A 19960-nucleotide genomic window follows, 5' to 3' on the forward strand; every position below is an offset into this window, starting at 1 on the left:
CAGTCCTCTGGTGGCAATAAAAAAACTGTTCGCCACAAATGCAATTAATCATTGTATGTTTGGGATAAATAATAGCTTTTTTGCCCTTTATTTTTTTAAAAATCGTTATTTACAAAATATTTAACAAAATAAACAAATTTACTACTTAAAATTAAAATATTGGAATACATCTGTTGTCAACACAGATATGGTCAGGTAAACATCTCTGACTAGGGCTTCCAGGTCCAATGATTTGTTGCAGCAAGGCGTTGCAGTGCCCATTTGATTCTTGAAAAATTGAAAAGAAAAAGATAAAAACACAAATATTATATATAATATATTATTATTATATATTATACATTTTTATATATGTTCAAATTTGAATTTATTAGCTGTCTAGTTGATAAAATCTTTTTTTATATATATATTTTCATATACATATATATTTTTTTAAATAATTAGTAAATCTTAGGTAACGGTTTCAAATTTATGCGACTAATGTAAATAGGAACAGCTTTAATCCCTTTCAGATTAACTCCCCAATATAACCCTTCTTACATTAATCTCTGCAATGATTTAATAGTTGATAAAAAAAGTGATGAGAAGATTAATGTTTGCAATTAGAACTTGGCTGAATATACAAATAGGGAATTCGAAAACTTCTTGAATCATGGAATCGTCAGAAGACTAAGAAACTCTGAAAAAAAATCGAACCCTACTAGAACTGCAAGATGTCTGTCTATTATTGCAATCTGGCTCACCAATATCTTTCTGGACTGAGGTGGTAAACACAGTGTATGCACTAGATAATCTATTAGAAGTCTGAATAGAATGATGCTTTATCACACAGCTTCAGCGATTACGCATGTAAGGAAATCTTTTCAAATAGAGGGAAAGGAAGTGAAAAATTCGACCTCGATGCTAGATGGGAATAATCGTAGGTTACTCTGAAAAGACTTATGTATCAGGATCAGGTTGCCTGAGGTAGTGAGGGTCGAAATTACAAATAATGTATAATTCCTTCTAAGATACGACTAAATCTAGGGAAATATTTACTCCTGAAGACGTTTGGCGGGACATGAAGACAAAGGCAATAAATCTACTCAAGAGCAAAGATTTGATGAGATAGAGACAGAATTATTTGAGGACTTTATTGAACGAGACGAAAAGGTAGAGGAACCTCTTAAAGGAAAAGAAAGATCAAGAATGATAGGAATCGATTAAATGGAAGATCTCCAAAAACATACATTTCGCTCGAAAATCAAAAGAACGAAGAAAGGATGAAGAAGCGTTTCCGGGAAGATTGGTCGGGTTTGGAAAACAAGAATAGTTTGAGTAGCATTCAAATAAATATAATTGCAATTCACTCGTAAAAAAATGTGTTTCTTCTTTTATCAAATTTTTTGAAGTTTAATTAAATTCAAAAAGCTTACCAATATATTTAACACACGTTGTACAGCAACCACAGAATGATGAGTTGGGAATTAATTCACCATCGCAGGTTTTTTCGGTCAGTTCATCAGAACATTCCACCTGGCTACATATATTTACAGGACAAACGAAGCCATGAGTAATGGCTATTGCCATCATCGCGAGCATAAATAAACATGCAACAGTCCTGAAAAATATTTTGCAAGTACAAAAGTAATTAGCATAATTTACATAATTAGTTGACAAGATAATTATTATATTAGTAAAAAGTATTTTAAGGAAGTGTTAGCCAGATTAGAAAACTAATACAAAATGACAACGTTTCTGTGGGTTTCTTTACATCTCCATTAAACAATAAGTAACAGTTCAGTGTTGAGATTTTATTTTATTTATTTTTTCTGTAATTCGGAAACATTTTTTCCAGAATAATACTAATTTCTAGAGAAATCGTTACCCCAAGCATCCCTAAAAGGGCATTACTATGCAATATACTGATCTATCACTTGGTTAGTGCACTGGACTACTGCGCGGTAAACCCAAAAACTAGTAGAATACCTAGATTTACCCCAGGAGCCTCTTACAGCTCGCTGTCCAGGTGTTAGACTTTGTTGACCCAACATCAGCACCAATCACTGCTATTTTCAGATTTTTTCGAGTCCTCCATTTTTTTTTTTTTTATTTAAACTTAATGTGATCAGAAAATATAAATCTACTTCTGGCAATGGAGATGGGTAGATTCTTTTTGTAGCGTCATTTTTGTGAAATTTGCGATCCTATTTCTTGTATATATCATTTAGTAGGGGGAAATGTGTTGCTAGATTCGAGATTAAAGAAAATTCCCCAACCGCAAATTCCACCATTAAATAGATTGTTTGAAACCTTCTCGAAAATGACTCCCAAAATTTTCAGTGAATTTCATATACTTATATTGTACTTTACATACTCGTAGACTTTTATAGCTGTTTTACTAACTATATAATGTTGGAAAGAATTAAATGACTCAAAAAATTAATGAGGAAATATGTATGTTTGAATCTTGAGTACTGTTCTAACAAAAAGTCCAGATTTTTTTTTTGTTAAGTAAGTATTAAAAAGAGATTAACACCAAATAGTTGTCGTTTTGCTAGAATTATTAATACAGATTGATATATCGGAGAGGGACCTGGGTTACTTCAATCTAGCTTCAAATAACAGTCACTATTAAAGTTATGAATGATTCATAACAGTTGCTTGGAAATTAATTGTCGTATAACTAAGATAGACGTAAATAAAACCTTACCTCATGCTAATCGTTTAGATGTTTCAATCTGTACCTCGAATTGTACTGAATAGCTACTCCATTTGTGGGTCTTTTATAATTAAACCTTATCTTTCATTGCATTTTTAATTGGATTTTTACGCCCAGTTTTTAATTGGAATTTTTTATTGTTATTATTTCGTATTTCTCTTTGTTTTTATTTTTTAGATTTTTTTTTTTTTTTGGTTAGTTTATGACTTTCATTTTTTGTTTTGTTGTTACTGTTGACAGTTTGAACTTTGAGATTGTTTTTTCCCTTACATTTCAAATCTTTCTTTAACGTTTGAGTTAAAATATAAATAACCCATAGCTTATTTTTACACCTTGGTGCTGCGCATAAACATTATTTCCCACAGTAATATGTTTTTGCGTGGTTTTAAAATTTAAAGTACACCAAGATAAATTCAGTAATCGCCTACCTAAGAAAAACCAACTTAACTGTTCTTATCACCTGACTTTTACTAATTTCATTTAGAATTCACTCAGCCTGAACTTTCTCACAGTGATCTAAACTGATCTGATGGCAACCTTCCCTTCATTACAAGATCTTTCTGATATAGGCTTCTAAATAGTTCTTTTAATTATTTTCTTATGTAATTTTAAATTTCTGTAATGATATCTCGTGCCAACAATTGTTCGCGTTAATTTCATCATTCCCTTATTAACATTACACGATTTTCAGACAACTTCGTTTTTCACATAGATTGGAAGGAAATTTTTATGGATTTCCAACGGCATACTTAAAAACTGTATAACTATTCAAGTTTAATGTAATCGAAATAAGTAACATTAGCATGAGAAACATATTGTCAAAAAAAAGTCCATTTAACCATTCAAAGTAAAAATGAGGACATCGGGATTCAAAAAATCAAATTGCCTGGCCTTCCCCAAATTGCGATAAAAGTTGACAGTCAATTGGCCAGAGTTGTGTATGATGGCAGAACTTTGATCTCCAATTCAATCAATTTTAGGAGGTTTTTTTTGTTGAAATTTTGGATTGGGGGGCCCCTTTTTGTTTATTAATGCCAGTTTTTTGTTTGACTATTTACCGTTACATTTAATAATTTCTTGACAAACCTATTTGCATTAATGAATGGTGTCAACGGTTTACAAAAATGTAGTGAACACCATCCGCCGACTATACCATAACTATGGTTTCTTTTTAATGGGAATCTGCCATTAGGAAGTGTTTGGGGGCTTAGCTTTGTCCAACTAATGACCACAACGTTTCCTAGAGTCGTACAGGATTCACTTTGCATAAAAGATCATTAAAACTGTCCGGTAGGACAGTTGTATAAGGGTTGACCATCAAAAACTGCACGAAAAAGCGTAACGTTGAAAAACACCCAACTTTGACAATTTTTTTCTCTTTTTCTATAAAAGAAAAAATTCCCAAATTTTCGTTAAAATATTGGGCAAACCCTCCTTTATAACTGTAATTTTTTTGCAACCACTCAGATCTAATAGGTTCGAGAAAAAAGTTGCCGAAAATGAGCAAAAACGGCTTTTTCAAAAAATGTTCTTGTTCTTGTTCTTCTTGTTGTTACCTTTTTTGTAAACAACGTAGCGCCTAAACGCTCTTCCCTCATACTTAACTTTTTAAACTGTAAGTTTTTGTTAAGGAGATTGATTCCAAAAATGAGTCAATTTAGTTGCGAAAATGCCTGAAGAATAAACCTCAAAGAAACATGATGAATTTTAGTGATCGTTCAAATCATGAGGTACCTTCTTTTGGAGTATTTACCACCTTTCCTAAGCTTTATAAACCATCCACAACACTCTATCACTCTATACACAGCCACTATTATCTTAACTTTTGAAAGGTCGCCTAGCACTGAATTTAGCTACATCGCTGCAGAGGATGGTTTAAAGCGAATGAAAAGGTGAAAAAGACTCGAATACTGGATACCTAATGGACCTACACAATAGTCTCGGCAAAGATTTGTCACTTTTGCTCGTTTATTCTTCATTATTGGCACAACAAAAACGACCCATTTTCGGACAACATCGATATGGCTAACTCCTGTTCTTTGCGATTTTCCGAACCGTTAAGATGGTCACCTTCCCGGTACGTGGATGTCTTCGAGGTCAAAATCGCTAGACAACGTTTTCACTTAAATTTTAGTGCCCCCCCCAAAAAAAATATATACACTAATATTTTTCCAGCCACACATAGTGGGACATAGTTTGAACTCATAGTAGAAAATCGTCCAAAATTGCTTTCCCTACCTATCATTATGGTTCTTTAATTGTGGGAAAACAATAAAGGTAAAGTAACATTAAATGTTCTGCAAAAAACGAAAGCCTATTCATAAAAATGTAGAAAATTTGCTGTAAACTAGTGTACCAACAATGCAGTATTAAGTAAATAGTATTTCATTCAATGTACATGTCAAATAGTTACGTTTGGGTAGTCATCAGTTCAGTGAACTGCAGATCCTTGAACTGTTGCTCTGAGAGCATGTCTTTTGCCTACATATTGTGATCTTATTTTTAAAGTTTCGTACTTATGAATTCTTATTAAATTATCATTTTCTTTTCTAATCTTTTTTGTCAACGTGTTTATTCTTTTGTACACTTACTACTCGTGTGCCACAAATTGTTTCAAAAACTCTCAAAATCCCTCAAAAAATAAAAAACTATTTTAGTATTAAACTGAAAAAATAAATATTGCTGTCCTAGATATCACCCCGACCTTTGAAGGGACCCACTTCAAATTTATCACTTTTAAACGATTATTAACTACTCTGCGGCCCCAACTCCCGTGGGCTAATTATTTCGTCAAATTTAATATCGATATGAATAGCATCATCACGAGAATTTCAGCAATGAAACATAGAAAATTTCTTTTGAAAATCAACAAATTGGAAGCGGTGGATAAGCCAGAAAAAAAAACCGTAATGTCTAGAGTTTATCTTAGAGGAATAAAGCATTTAGCTCTCTAGGGTGTGAGATTGTAAATAAATCAGCGATTAGTTGGTAATATTTGAAGGATAACCAGACTTTGAATTAAATAAGCAATGAAATTAGTTGTGTTTTTTTTTGGTTGTCTGACTTTAGCTTTTATTTGAAGATAAATATTGTATGAATATAAACTGCTGACGTGTTAACTATAAATTTCTTAATTAAGAAGTTAAAAGATTTTAGTCAGTAAATTAGAGAAGTATTTTCAAATTACTTTATTACTTCTTAAAATTCATACTTGGGTGGCTATTTTTTTTTTTTTTTTAATATGTATATATTTTCTAATTTATTTTAGTACTCCAAGATAATATAATATTTATAACTTTCAATAATGTATACAGATCGACGATTCCTGCTTAAATTAAGGTAACAGACAGCTTCATTAAGACATTAATTTCTCCTTTTTCTGAATTTCAGAACTGGGCTAACGAGATAAACAAATGGTTATCTGGTAGAATAAATACTGTGGCCATTGAAGGAGGTGGTACCCAACTAGTTGAGGAACAAGTTAGAAATTTTATGACATCTCCAAGTGGAAGAAGAAATACCCATCCGGTTCTTATAATTTCATACGAAACCTTTAGAATTCATTCAAAAATGTTACATTCTTCACCAGTTGGACTCGTACTCTGTGATGAGGTTTGTGTCTTACATTTAATTTTACATTTAAGTAATGGAGTCTTATTTTTGTTCCAATTAAAATTGTCCGACTCATCTTTAGTTTGTACCCTCAAACAACGAGGGTGAAGCAAAAAAAGTTATTTTTCTCCTTCTACATTAAAAACTGATTATACAGGGTGATCCATTTAAAACGCACCAATCGCTAATACTTTTTAGGAAAGCGGAATTTCGAAAAAACCCACGAAGTAAACTATATGTTTTTTTTTTGTCTAGTTTTCAAATTTTCCACTCCCGACGCTACATCTTTTCTTTTGGCGGAGTTACGGCTAAAAACCCGATTGGGGTTTCATAAGGACCACTGATTTTGACTATTGTTATGAAAACTATATAAAAAACTGTGAAAAATGACGTTAACCCCGTTTCGATATCCCTAATATTAGTGGAGGTATTTAAGATCAAAGTTACAATTTTATCTATTCGTGAACGGTTTTCAGTATTAATTTTCCACCAGAAATACACGTTTTGGGAGGTCCTCTAGCTGCAAAAAATGTTATCTGTGACGCAAAGAACAAAAATAATAATAATTGAACATTTTAAAAAATGAGTAGTGTAATGGTTGTGGGTGTGTCAGGATAAATTTGTTTTATCATCAAATAAAAGCAACCATCACATCATTTTAATGTATCCCGAATGCAAGACTTCTTGGCCTATGACTGCTGTAAGAATATCTTGCCAGGGTGTTGGTCTAGTGGTCAAGAGCGTGGCTTTGTAAGTGGAAGATCCCCAGGACGAATCCCGCGGGAGCAATCATTCATAATAGTTAGTACATCATAATACTGTTTTAAGTAAAATGTAGTCACACGCGGGATTCGTCCTGGGGATCTTCCACTTATTTTTATAAATGTTTGCCAAGAAAATTATTTTAAAAAAATGTATATTTATATTATATCAGGAAGTAATAATAATAATTAGAGAGTATAAACAGTTCGAGATAACGACCCTCAAATAACTGAATCCACTTCGTTAGTTTAGTGATATACTTTGAAAAAACTACATAAAACCTTCCTCTTATCTTTCGCACAGTGCGAGGCGCATTTTCCTCATTTTCCTAAACTGGCTGCAGTTTGCTCGGATAAAGTTAAATTATGTTTTACAGCAAAACGAATTTATGTTTACAGATATTTTTTTTTATTCTTGTATTAATAATAATGTTTTTAAAATTAAGGTATTTAAGTAAATTTGATGTTGAGAGATTAAGAAATAAATAGTTATCCATCATTTATCCTTTTCTTTATTGTTAATTTAATTTTTTTTATTGATAAGAAAATTATAAATAAATACTTGTTTACTATAAGGTTGTTGAAATAATGAAGAAGTCATTCAAAAAAAAGTGAAGAGCTCATTATGTAATTATTAATTGTTGTATTTGATTAATTTCTGAATTAGGGAAGGGATTGCTATGAGGTTAGCATACTGGACTCCCACGCGGAGGTCCCGGGTTCGAATCCAGCAGCTGACCCTTAGATTTTCTCTTCCTAGGAGCTTCTTACAGCTCACTGTCCGGTGATGGACAGTGTTGTCTGTAACGAGAGAACACTGTCCGGAGGCCGGCAGTGCACTGGAAAAAGCTCCGGGCGCTAATGACCTCAGCTGTTGATGCGCCAAAAAAAAAAAAAAAATTCTGAATTGCTGCAAATACAAAAAAAAATACAAATTTTAATAAATACAAATTTTTGCTTTATAGTTCATTTTTACTTCATCATTTCAACCTTTTAGAGGTGAAACTAACTACAGGTAAAACAAGGTGGCCCTAGAATAGGTTCCCACAACTATTGAATATTATAAAAGGGCACCTCAAGTATTCACAAAAACCTCCGCTAAATTCTTAATATAGTACCGGTGATGTTTTTAACTCTTTATCAGATTAATTATTTCTTCTCACTCAAGGAGAGAGATATCAATAATATTAACAGTTACTGGGGGTCATTCTTGTTTGGACTATTTCTAAAATAGCCTTGAATCGCCCAGATTCAAACCGAACTTTTTGTTAAAGAAGAAAGAAATAAAAGTGAAAATGCCTGGATTTAGGCGAAACTATTCGAAATGTGACTCTGTTATCAATTTTTACATTTATTTGCTATTTCTATAAACATCCAAACGTAATAATCTATTTTCAGTTTATTATGTGCTTTCAAAGTACGTAAGTTGTATCATGAACTCTTGTTAGTAGCTTTTACATCTGCAAATAGATAGTGTAATACAACATCTTGGATGTACTTAATTAAGTATATTTTATTTAGTAAGCATAACAATTATATGCAATTTGGCCTCTTTTTTTGTCTTTGATTCTTCACAAGATTATTTACCAGTTAAGTCGCAACCTCCTTTTGAAATTAACTTAGAAAAGACCTCAAAAAATTCAAACTATGATTAAGTTCTCCAGCCAGAAATATAACTTATATTTCATTATTTTATTATTATTAATTTCGTTTTTTTAAGAATTAAAATTTGTTTACGCAGATGTTTCTACATATTACCTTTGTAATCTTTTTCGGTTTTGAAATATAAATCAAAGAAATACTACTTTTTATTACTATTTATAACTGTAGTTACTATTATTAAATAAAATTAAATCTAGTTAATAAATATCTAGTCAATATAATATGAAGAAAATATGTATTTATTTTAATAAATTTTTGGTTTTTAATAGGGGCATAGGTTAAAGAATCGAGAAAACCAGACGTATCTTGCGTTAACTGGACTGCAATGTAAGAGAAGAGTTCTCTTATCTGGTACTCCAATTCAAAATGACCTTTTGGAATATTTCAGTTTGGTGCACTTTGTCAATGAAGGATTGCTTGGCACGGCTCAGGTAAAAAAAAAAAATATATCTTTAGCAAACCAAAAGCGCGTTCTGTTTAAAATAATGATAACAGTATTTCTGACAAATTTTTCTTAAAACTATTTTAGATGTTTTAAGCATTGGAATAAAAAACTTCTTAGTACATTGTGCAAAGATAAAATATTTTTTAATTACTGTTATAATTATCCCTAGTTCTGCGTTTAACAATTTGATTCTTAACATTTTTAAGTGACACTTTATTCTGTATTGATTTAAAATGAAGTATTTCTTTAACATTAATCACGTACACATGTTAAGAAGTTAATTAAGGTCATCAAATGAAAAGTTGAAAAGTGTTATTTAATGTGTACGTTTATCTAAACAGAAAAATTTAAAATATCTTTTAATATTAATAAATTTAAGTAAACACTTTCTTTTTATAATTATATTTTGGAATTAACCGAAATTAAAAAAATAATTAAGTAAATAAAAATACCTGTAAACAAAGACTTGAACTTTGCTTTATTTCAACATAAAAATATTTCAAGGAGTAAATGATAATAATTTACAGAAGTGTAACTTCTAAGTTATTAATTTTTGGCGAGAAACATCTTTTGGCTAGTTTACTGGAAATTTCACTTACTTCTCTAATTCTTCTGCCAATATTAAAATTACCGAGGTCTTTATGTCTCTTTATTCCATTTTTTGCTTTCTCCACTGCCACTTGCGGTACACTTTCGTAGAGGCACTTTGCGTGTGATCGTAGATTTTATTTTGGTTTTATTACAGATTGGCCCTTTAAACTGTCATCACTCATCACTAACCTCCGTCTCTGTTTGCATTTACCTTTTTCCTTTTTTCTCTTTTGTCTTTCTACACAATTCCATTTCTACTGTCCTTCTCTTTTCCCTTGTTTTCTGCAGATCCTCTATTATTTATCCGCGGTAGTCGAAAGTGCACTCAACACGGAATAATAAAGTTTATTTTATGATGAAAGTTTATTCTATGATCACCTCAATACTAATTGTATTCTTGGCCATTCTACTCTCCTCTTTTATTTCTTCCATTATAAGATAACATTTGAGTAATATAAACTTTTAATGAGTTCCGTAATACTTTTCTCAGATCTGGATAAAGAATAATTATTTTTCACCTCTGTAAAATGTTTTACTTCATTTCCCAATTTTTTGTTAAAATTGAGGAAAAAATAATAATCCCACGGTAGTTCCTGTATAAAACATTTATAGCTAAATCATCATTTATCGCTGAACTAAACAATCATTTATAGCTGATTCATCTGAAATGAAGTACTTTTTATAATCTTTTGAGTTTAAAAAATAAAAGGCATCACTTTGTATTTAATGATTCAGAAAAGGAAGCTTGGCGTTCACATTTAATTCATTAAAGTTTATTTTTTGGGTTAATCAGGCAATGATTTTAGAGAATTTAAGCAGACAAAGAGAGATAAATACAAATGAAATAGAAAAATGAACTCCTAAAGAAAGGAAATAATTAGCTGACAAAATTAACCTAAATTTTGTATGTATTTTCAGGAATTTCGTAAGCAGTTTGAAATCGCAATTTTAAAAGGTCAGGATGCTTACGCGACAGATAAAGAAAAAGAAATTGCAAAAGAGAGACTGGAGCAGCTTATAGGAATTGTAAACAGGTTATTCATTGCAAAGTAGTTAAATAAAATTTCAATCCTTGATCTTATTTTTTCTGTCAAATACTATTATTTGATTTGATATTTATTTATTTTTTTTTTTTTACTGTAAATTATTCTTTTTTGAACGACTTATTTTTTCTTAAAAATTTGAATTTGAAATGAAACAGGGACATAAATTAAAGTTTCTCACTTGTAGTTTATTTATTTATTTCAAAGCGCATCCTATATAGTAGAAACTATGCCATACATTTGCCTCTGTTCTACTGATAGAAAACAGTAATTCTCATCCAATTCTTTGTATTCATTCTTCACAATAGTTACTCTGACCTTGGATACAGCAATTTCTCAATTTCATCAGAAGAACTTGTCCCTGTAAGTTAAATCACTTCCAAAGACTCTTAGACTGCATTACGCAAAAGCGTGAGCATCCCCCTAATGTAGTGCATCACAGACTATGTAGACTCGAAGTAACACTGTTGATATTACGCCTCCCAAATTACTTTCTTGTTGAACTAGGTGCGAGCCCTCAGATGGTAATAATCATAACCACGAGATGGATCTTTCCACTTATTTCATCTCATGTCCATTTCTTTTATACTCATTTTTTTTCTGATAGTCCAATAGCAGTCAGAGATCTTTACTTTCCTGCTTTATTAAGTACGTAAAGCAGAATAAATTTCCTGGCTCAGTTTACTCAGATATGTAAACATTAATTAATTCTTCTTTAAAAAAGTGTACTTTTTGCAGACTGTTCTAGCTAAAGGAACATAATCCTTCTTTGATATTATCTTCGTTATCTCCGAATTCTTACCTGTAAGACTTGTTATCCATTAGGATATCATTCATCCATTGCCCTTGCTGTTCAGTCTGAATAAAGGTTTATCTTTTCATGACTTCATCTAATTAACGGTGCCGAATTGAATAACATCTCTATTGCCGCCATTGGTGAGGTTCTCATAGCTCATGTGTTGTGGGGACTTTGTAGTTTCTCTGCGCCTACATTTTCATCAAGAAGGGGAATAATTTACATGCTACTAGTAACTTATTATCTCTGAATTTGAAACTATATTTCATACTATGTATTTCATAAATATAGGCAAACATAGCTCCGAAGTAAAACTCTTTCAATTATGTGTAACCCAACAAAAGTAAACTCTATTGTGTGCTAATATCCAGAACAGATTTATTTAATTGCTGCGTTTATATTGTAAATATTATATACAATGTGGTTTATATTGACACAACAATTCATGCACGCTATTGGGCATATATCCGATAGATTTTTTAAATTTATGAATTGTAAATAGTTAATTAATAGAAGCATGGAACTTTACCTTAAGTAATTTTAAACAAAAAAGAATATTTTTATATTTTTTTAGTCAGGGGAGGAGTAATATTTTGGAACATTTCAAAAGGTTGGAGAGAAGATAATTTATTTATTATTAATATTCATTTTTTATGAGAAGCACCAGATTAATTAAATTAAATACAAATTAAATAAAAAATAAATTGTGAACATTTAATGAATGAAAGAAATTTACACTGTATTTTAAAATTAAATTAACTTTTTAATTCTTGTCCTTATATGCTTTTAATGCTATTTTTAAAAACATTTTGCAGATGTTTAATTAGAAGAACGTCAGCTCTGTTATCCCAGTATCTTCCGTTGAAAACAGAACTAGTCGTATGCATTAAATTGTCAAGTATTCAGGAAGCCCTTTACAAGAGTCTTCTTGCTTCTGATACAGCTAGGAAAGCCCTTAAAGGTATATCACGATTACTCTAATCTTATTTAGAATTGGGCCCGTTCTCTGTGTTTGTTCTTTATTAAAGCAATATTTCCTTTTTTGAACAATAACATCACATCTCGCGTTTCGACTAGGCTTAACTGTGTGATTGACTTGAGTTTAGAAATATGAGTTCAAGCATAAATATTGTTTAGCCACACCTAAGAAACTTACTGTAAAATAAACTATAGATGGAACTCATCACAAATTCTATGTCTTTGCTTAATGTATTGGTTCTAAAATCAATATATTATTGAAATGAGTTTAAATTAAGTTTCAGAGATTTCATTTGAAATCCGAGTTCATACATATTCTTAGCCAATTCAAACTAGGTTCTTGGATTTTGGGCTATCTTTAACTTATGCCTTATCAATAGCCCAGAATTTATCCTTCAAACATTTTAATATTAAAAATATGATTTTTAATGGACTTAGTTTTTTCTGGGTATTATTTAATTGCAATATTTATTCTGAAATTTTATTTCATTTCAGCAAGTTCTGAAAATGGTATTGGAGATAGTGTTGGTAGTCTTTCGGCACTTTCTGTTGTAACGTCTTTGAAACAGTTATGTAATCATCCTGATATTGTGATGGAAAAGGTTTTGGAAGGAAAAGATGGATTCCAGTGCGCAGTTAAACACTTACCTGACGATTATGTTTTAAAATATAAGAGGTAATTTTTTGGTTTTTTTATGTTAATGAAACTTTTTTTTATAAATTTTGTGAAAGAAGTTATTGAAATTATTGGAGTATATGCTATTATACATCCACAAAGTACTACATTTAATGGTGATCGAACGGTCTGATGAGTTAAAAGAAGATTTACAATGATTTGCATTAATTTTATACTAGTTTATTTGATAACGTTTATCTATAGAAACCAACGTTAAAATTTAATAAACTCCTGATTGTGTCTGTGTGCCTTTGGATTTTTTTTTTCTCTCATCTGTGCAAGAAAAACTGACTTAATTTTGGGAATTGATCTCTGGATGACTGAAATATACTCAAAAATTTTTGTAAAGACAATGTAAACTCGTAACTGCAGTACATGATACAGATGAAATTAATGTTTTACTATCAGTGTTTACCTGATTTAGGTTCAATTCGGGGTATAATTGATAAATTGCAAACCCTAATATTCTTCAACTTCTATTTCTACAGACTCGTCAAAAAACCGATAGCCAATGAATATTAAGTTAGTTGCATGCTTCCTAATTTGATAATGAGTTATGGTTTAACAGTAATGAGATGTTGCACCTCGAATTTACCATCATCTATTCACCACGTAAGATAAACCTGATCCGTCAGATGAGTTAAACATTTATTAATTTTCCTCATGTATTATTAAATTTTTAAATATTAATTTAAAGAACGGCAACTTAGAGGTTTGAAACGTTTCTATTTAACAAATAAATGTTATTTGTGACCAGTAGAGCTAATTTGGGCATCCACAGTTTTTCTTTTAAAGTATTTCTTCAATTCAAGTATACTCCGCCCATTATTATTAATTAATATAAAATCACTAAAAACGATTAACCGGATGAGATATATGATGATTTTTTTTTCTGTTCTAATTTCTTGGTCAAGAAACCTCAAAATATGAGGTCATTGGCGTACAGTATTCATTTGAATAGTAAATTTCTTAATGAGTATAGAAGGGTGGTAGCCCTATGCTATTCAAAGCCCCGATGGGCCCATGTTGCTTGAGCAGTGTGACGGAGAAAGAGAGAATGATAGTCAAACTAGAGTCGCCTCTTTGTTCACTTAACCCAGATAGTTGCATACATCAACTGTCTCTGCAGGCCATCTGTGTACAAGTTTCGAATGTGGGGCTGTCAGCGTATTGTTTCTGATGTTAGGCTTCGTTGCCCAGCTGAACATCAAGATTTCTAAAGAAGTGGTTAATATGCTTCCATTTAAAGGTTAGAAACTTCTAAGAACAAAAAGAAGTAGAGACAATGGGCCTCGAACACGAAATCCCCGCGTGGCAGTCTAGTACACTAACCATTGAATAATCCCTTTACTACAAAGGTTTTTTTTTTGTTTTTGTAAAATTAACTTGTTTGTTTATACATATATTGAAGTATGATCATTATTTAAATATTTCTTTATTAGTTGTATCTTCTGTTAATTTACTTTAGACAAATTATGTTTAGCACCCTTGGAAACCATGATTAGATGTTCCTTTCAAACCCTTCGAGATATTGTTCCATGCCATGTAATATTAGCGTCTTTAAGAATGGCACATTTGCAGTTCCCTAATTATCCTTATTTCCTTAATTCTTTACAATAACAGAATTTCTTATAGCAATATAAAATAGATTTACTTCTTAACTTTGTGTGATGTTTATACTTTTATAAGTGATGTCTCATGATGCATTATTTTTATTATATCTTTTTTCTTTATTTTTTAGACGTGCGATCCAGGTAGAAGTTTCAGCAAAATTTATGGTTTTAGATTGTTTATTAGCCTTAATAAAGACAACAACGACTGACAAAGTTGTCTTAGTGTCTAATTATACACAAACGCTTGAGCTGTTTGAGAAGTTATGCTCATTACGAAACTATCAATATGTCAGACTTGATGGCACTATGACCATTAAAAAAAGAGGAAAGGTAGCAACAATAACAATATTATATTTTTATGTATTTTTAGCTTTTATAAATATTTGACTTGTAGTTACTTTATAATTAGTTACTTTTTTGGTTTAAGGTTAGTTTCTAGTGACCAAGTTCTCTTTTGTAAAAGATATAACACAAATGTTCTCTTAGTCTCAAATAAACAATTTTATTTATCATTAATTACGGACTTATTGATCCATCTAGATTCTAGATCATAACAGCATATCCTAAGATAACAAAACATTCTGGCCGAAGTTTGTCACGTGGAAATATAATTTCACTGATACAATTTTAAGATTTTTACAGAAACGGCTGTAAATACTTTCTTTTAACATACTTTCTACACCAATCAGTCCCACTTTCATTTTAAGGTTTCCCTCGGGAAACTGCTAAGTTAATTAGAAAACTTCTTTTAAAGAAATATTGTATGAAATATTGACAATGAAAGTCAACAATTGATGCTGCTGAATAACTAAAAGAAAGTAATTGGACAATTCTTGATGAAAATAAATTTCTAATGGCTGAGTTTTGTGGTTAAATTAGAGCTTAATGATTCAGTTCCTCATAGAGTATCCTTGGAAAAGTGAGAATGGAATCATTAAACAGGAGCCAGATATGCTATGTGGGTGGTTACGTTATTGTTGGAAGAATGCAATTCCAACATCTTAGAAATATGTGATTCTTAGAAACATTCCACATCCCTGCATTTTTGTAGTCTATTTTTTACGTTTAAGAAAATTTGATCTCTTTTTACTCTTAATTTTAAGAAAATTAGTGTTTTTAGAATTTCAATAATTGTAAAAAATAAAGTTAAATGAGTGTCTAACACTAGAATTATTTTTAAATGTTTACCATATATGTAAAAAACTTATTTTCGTTTGAATTTGTTATAAACAAACAAACTTGATTATAGTTTTTAGAAATGGCACTCAATACGTTAGTGATTTGATATTTGTTGAGATTATGCCTACATTTTCGCATGCAAACCAACACCTTCTTTTTCTCTTGAAAAATTAACACTACATTTGAAACGACATTATTATGTCATTGTTTTTGACAAACCATAGTTTTTTGTAACTCTCAAATCCAGGTGAATTAGCCCAGTTGATTTAATTGTTTGGTTTTCTTTGCTGCAGGTAGTAGAGAAATTCAATCAACCAGATTCTGGGTTATTTATTTTCATGCTGAGTAGCAAAGCTGGAGGTTGTGGTCTAAATCTAATCGGAGCGAATAGACTTGTTATGTTCGATCCTGACTGGAATCCAGCCAACGATGATCAGGCTATGGCAAGAGTATGGAGAGATGGACAGAAAAAGCCTTGTTTCATATACAGGTTTATTTCTGTAAGTAGTTTGTGAGTTTTAATTGTGATGAAATTTCAGTTATCAAGTAATAAGTGAAAAAATTAAGTAAAACCTAATTATTGGCTCAATACTTGTATTAAATTTTACATTTCTATAGACAGGTACTATTGAAGAAAAAATGCTTCAGCGGCAAGCACACAAAAAAGCTTTATCTTCATCAGTTGTGGATTGTGAGGAAGATGTTAAATGCCACTTCAGCATGAACGAACTTAAATCCCTTTTCGCATATATTTGTGAAACTCGCAGTGATACTCATGACAAGTTAGTACTTATTCGTATTAAACAAAATTAACAAAAAAAGGGATTGGTCTGAAACAAAACTGATTTCCTTGGTAGATAGAAAACTGTATTGCAAACATATTTACAAAAATAATTAAACAGTAAACAGTATGGTTACTAAAATGGATAAATCAATCGTTTTTCAGGAAATTGTGGTTATTATTTAAAACTAAACATCTTCAAAAACTTCGGACTAACAAATTTTTTTGGAAAACAAAAAATTAAAACGTGTAAATTGTATTATTTTTAAACCTTTACATTTTATGAGAACAAAATGAAGAATCAATTCAGTTTATGAAATGTGGATCGTGCTATAAGCAAATAAAAGCAAACTACATAAAAGGGCAGGAATTGTAAATATTAAATGTATTTATTTATGAATTGTAATTATTAAAATTTGCTAAAAACTTTCTATAAGTGATGGGATTCTTTGATATATCCAATCAATGACGGGAAATTAGAGCCATTCAACCTCAGGATCATTTTACTTTCTGTTAGAATCTCCGTGGCGAAGTATTTCTTCCTAATAAAGAACAGTAAGCTGTAAGAAGAGAAAATCTAAGCGCTAGTAGTAGTAGCTGGATCCGAACCCGGGATCTCCAGATCGTGGAAATCCAGTACGCTAACTCTAATACCTTTGATTATGATTATTATTGTTAATCATTGAAGAGGAAACGCTATGCTATAACCGCTCAGCACATAACCCCCATTAAATTAAGGTTTGGGGATTCCAATCAATTCCTCATTTAGGATCTATTGGCCTGTTGTGGTCTAGAAAACAACACAAGGAGACAGATAGAGGTTGATTTTGACTCCCAAAATAACCTTAAATTTCTTACGGTGTTTACTAGAAGTTCTAAAGGATTTAATTATAAAGCTTTGAGACCTTTTTAAATATTATTGTAAATTCTAGTATAGTTATAAATACAAAAATTATAAATCTTATGATTTGGATAAATTTAGTTAATTTTTGTGTACATGTGTAAACAAAGTATTGCGTATAAATTTATTATTCATAAGATCTATAATTATTTATGTATTTATTGTACATAAAAGGAAAAATAATGGTAATGGCACTTTTCCAGTCGTCAAATTAACGATATTTATTTTTACATTAAACAGATTGAAATGTCCGAGATGTGTAAATGGAATACAGACTAGAGGACCACCACTTGAGAGTGATTGTACCGATGATTTTTCTTGCTGGCATCACTGCGCTGAAAAGAAGTGGGTTGTTGATCCATTAATCAAGCAATGCTGGAGTTCAGGAATTTCATTTATATTTTACCAAAATTCTCAAAAGCAAATACCAGTTCGTATAAGTTTTTATTTTAACTTCTTGAAAAATAAATTAATAAAAACCAATAGGTTTTTAAGAAAGAATTGGATTTTAAGAAAGAATGTGTAAAGATGCATTTTACAAGAGTGCAGGATTGGGATAGGTTATAAGTCATAGTTTGCCTTTGTAAAACGCTAAATCCAAACAGTTTCTCAGATTAATTATCTTTATGTATTTTTGATATGAACATAGCTAGGGTAGGATCGCGTATGGGCACTATGAATCTGGAGAAAGTAATTAATATCAGTCATGTTTATATTCAATTATTATTTCTTAGCAAATTTATTGTCAGCTGAAAATTTTTGATTTGAAAAATTTCTTATAAAAAGAACGAAAATATGATTTAAAACTTCTTTCTCCCAGTAAGAATAATTCTACCATATTAAATTTTCGAAGTAAAGTTTTCGCCATCAATTTTTTGAGGTTTCTAAGCAATTTATGACAGCAGTTGCTCTTTTCCTCAAAGCTTAAGCATGGTGTATTAATTTCCTAATATTCGACCTTAGTGAACAAGATTTTTTTTTGAGATGGTGTTGTATCTTTACCTCAGCGAAATCCAGAAAAACGCATTCAAAGAGTGCAGACTTCCATAAGTTCGAGATTATTATTATTATGTCAGGTCTTAGTCTTAATTTCTATTTGAATCAGACAAAATGACAACTCTTGACGTAATGTAGTATGTTTTGTTTATTAACAACCACTTTTGGCAGACATCCCTCATAAATTATTCGTTCAAATTCTGAATCCCTAGAAAATTACTCAATTGGAAGAATAAATAAATAAGAAGAATAAACTTTTAATTGTTTGAGATTTCCTTGAAAATAGTTCCTACCATTTTCTCTTAACTTCGTAAACTCGTTGTGCATAAAACGTTTATCGTAATTCTTGAAAAATCAGTTTTAGGGAATGTTTGTGGATGGGTGTGGGGGTAGAGGCATTTCTCTACGAAGGTATCATTTTATTGTGATCTAATTATTTTAAAAACATAGGATAAAACTTACCACAGAAGTTTTAGCATACACGTTCTGTTAAGAGTCGAAAATTTTAAATTAAATTTAGTATTGCTCAATTAACCAAATATTTTTTTGTTTTCAGAAATGTATTCAAGATAGTGTTGCAGAAAATAATGAGAATAGTAATGAAGAAAACGAAGAAGAGAATTGTGCAGTATGAAGTAATTTCTGTCATTAGGCTTCTTTTTTCCTAAGCAATTGTTCTTTTTAATAAGGTTGACACCTATTACCCAGTAAAGTTTAAACTACATATGTTGCCTCTTTTCTTGTGTAAGATACGATATCTTCATCTAGATTTGTTTATTCTATGAAATAATATTAATTGTGATAGCTTCTACTTTTTTCTAGGAAATATAGTTTATTATTATTGGATATATATTATACATAATATATTATTTAAAAGTCTACCATTATTGTATCTCAAGATGTATTCTTGGTAGGTTTAATTTTTCGCTAAAATGCAACAAACAAACATAATTTAATAAATCATTACTTTTTACTTGGTTGTTTTTACAATTCATCATAAAAAATTAATTGATTTTTATTTCCTAAAGTAAAATAAAAATAATAAACTATACTTACATATATCCACCTTATTTATGGCATGTCTGTGATAAAACAATTTTTTATTAAGTGAAAATAAATGCGCAGTTTATTGTAAATATTTTTTTATTTGTTGAAATAAAATTTTGTGGATATAAAGCCTTTTATTGATAAAACTTTTTTATACTTCTACGCATTCTGATTTAATTCT

General features: G+C 30.5%; 2 protein-coding genes across 9 annotated transcripts in view; one reads left to right on the forward strand and one right to left on the reverse strand.

The window, feature by feature from the left end:
- The window catches only part of okr (DNA repair and recombination protein RAD54-like okr), a 37876-nt gene extending 18171 nt beyond the window's left edge, over positions 1-19705 (forward strand). For 5 of the 7 annotated variants that reach the window (XM_074118035.1, XM_074118034.1, XM_074118033.1 and 2 more), the window contains 10 exons: positions 6089-6310; positions 9003-9164; positions 10688-10803; positions 12424-12569; positions 13082-13262; positions 15004-15205; positions 16348-16554; positions 16673-16836; positions 17977-18166; positions 19289-19705. In XM_074118035.1, the coding sequence (XP_073974136.1) occupies positions 6089-6310; positions 9003-9164; positions 10688-10803; positions 12424-12569; positions 13082-13262; positions 15004-15205; positions 16348-16554; positions 16673-16836; positions 17977-18166; positions 19289-19366 (1668 nt within the window). In that variant the 3' untranslated portion in view covers positions 19367-19705. Of the gene's footprint in view, positions 1-6088; positions 6311-9002; positions 9165-10687; positions 10804-12423; positions 12570-13081; positions 13263-15003; positions 15206-16347; positions 16555-16672; positions 16837-17976; positions 18167-19288 lie in introns of those variants that run through there. The other 2 variants (XR_012455299.1, XR_012455301.1) reach the window with 2 other exon arrangements.
- Positions 59-19936, reverse strand: LOC141449044 (uncharacterized). Of its 2 annotated transcripts, none has more exons than XM_074118072.1 (3): positions 19789-19936; positions 1413-1597; positions 59-267 (listed from the first exon to the last, which is right to left on the reverse strand). In XM_074118072.1, coding segments are annotated over exons 1-3 (303 nt in total). In that variant the 5' UTR covers positions 19791-19936; the 3' UTR covers positions 59-151. The 2 variants fall into 2 exon arrangements, with proteins under 2 accessions (XP_073974173.1, XP_073974172.1); XM_074118071.1 differs by lacking the exon at positions 19789-19936 and adding an exon at positions 2690-3198.
- Between the last annotated feature and the right edge of the window lie 24 nt (positions 19937-19960).

This window comes from Rhodnius prolixus, unplaced genomic scaffold, assembly GCF_049639745.1.
Source record: "Rhodnius prolixus isolate KJV_2025 unplaced genomic scaffold, Rpr scaffold_2, whole genome shotgun sequence".
In the NCBI taxonomy this organism is placed as follows: Eukaryota; Metazoa; Arthropoda; class Insecta; order Hemiptera; family Reduviidae; genus Rhodnius; species Rhodnius prolixus.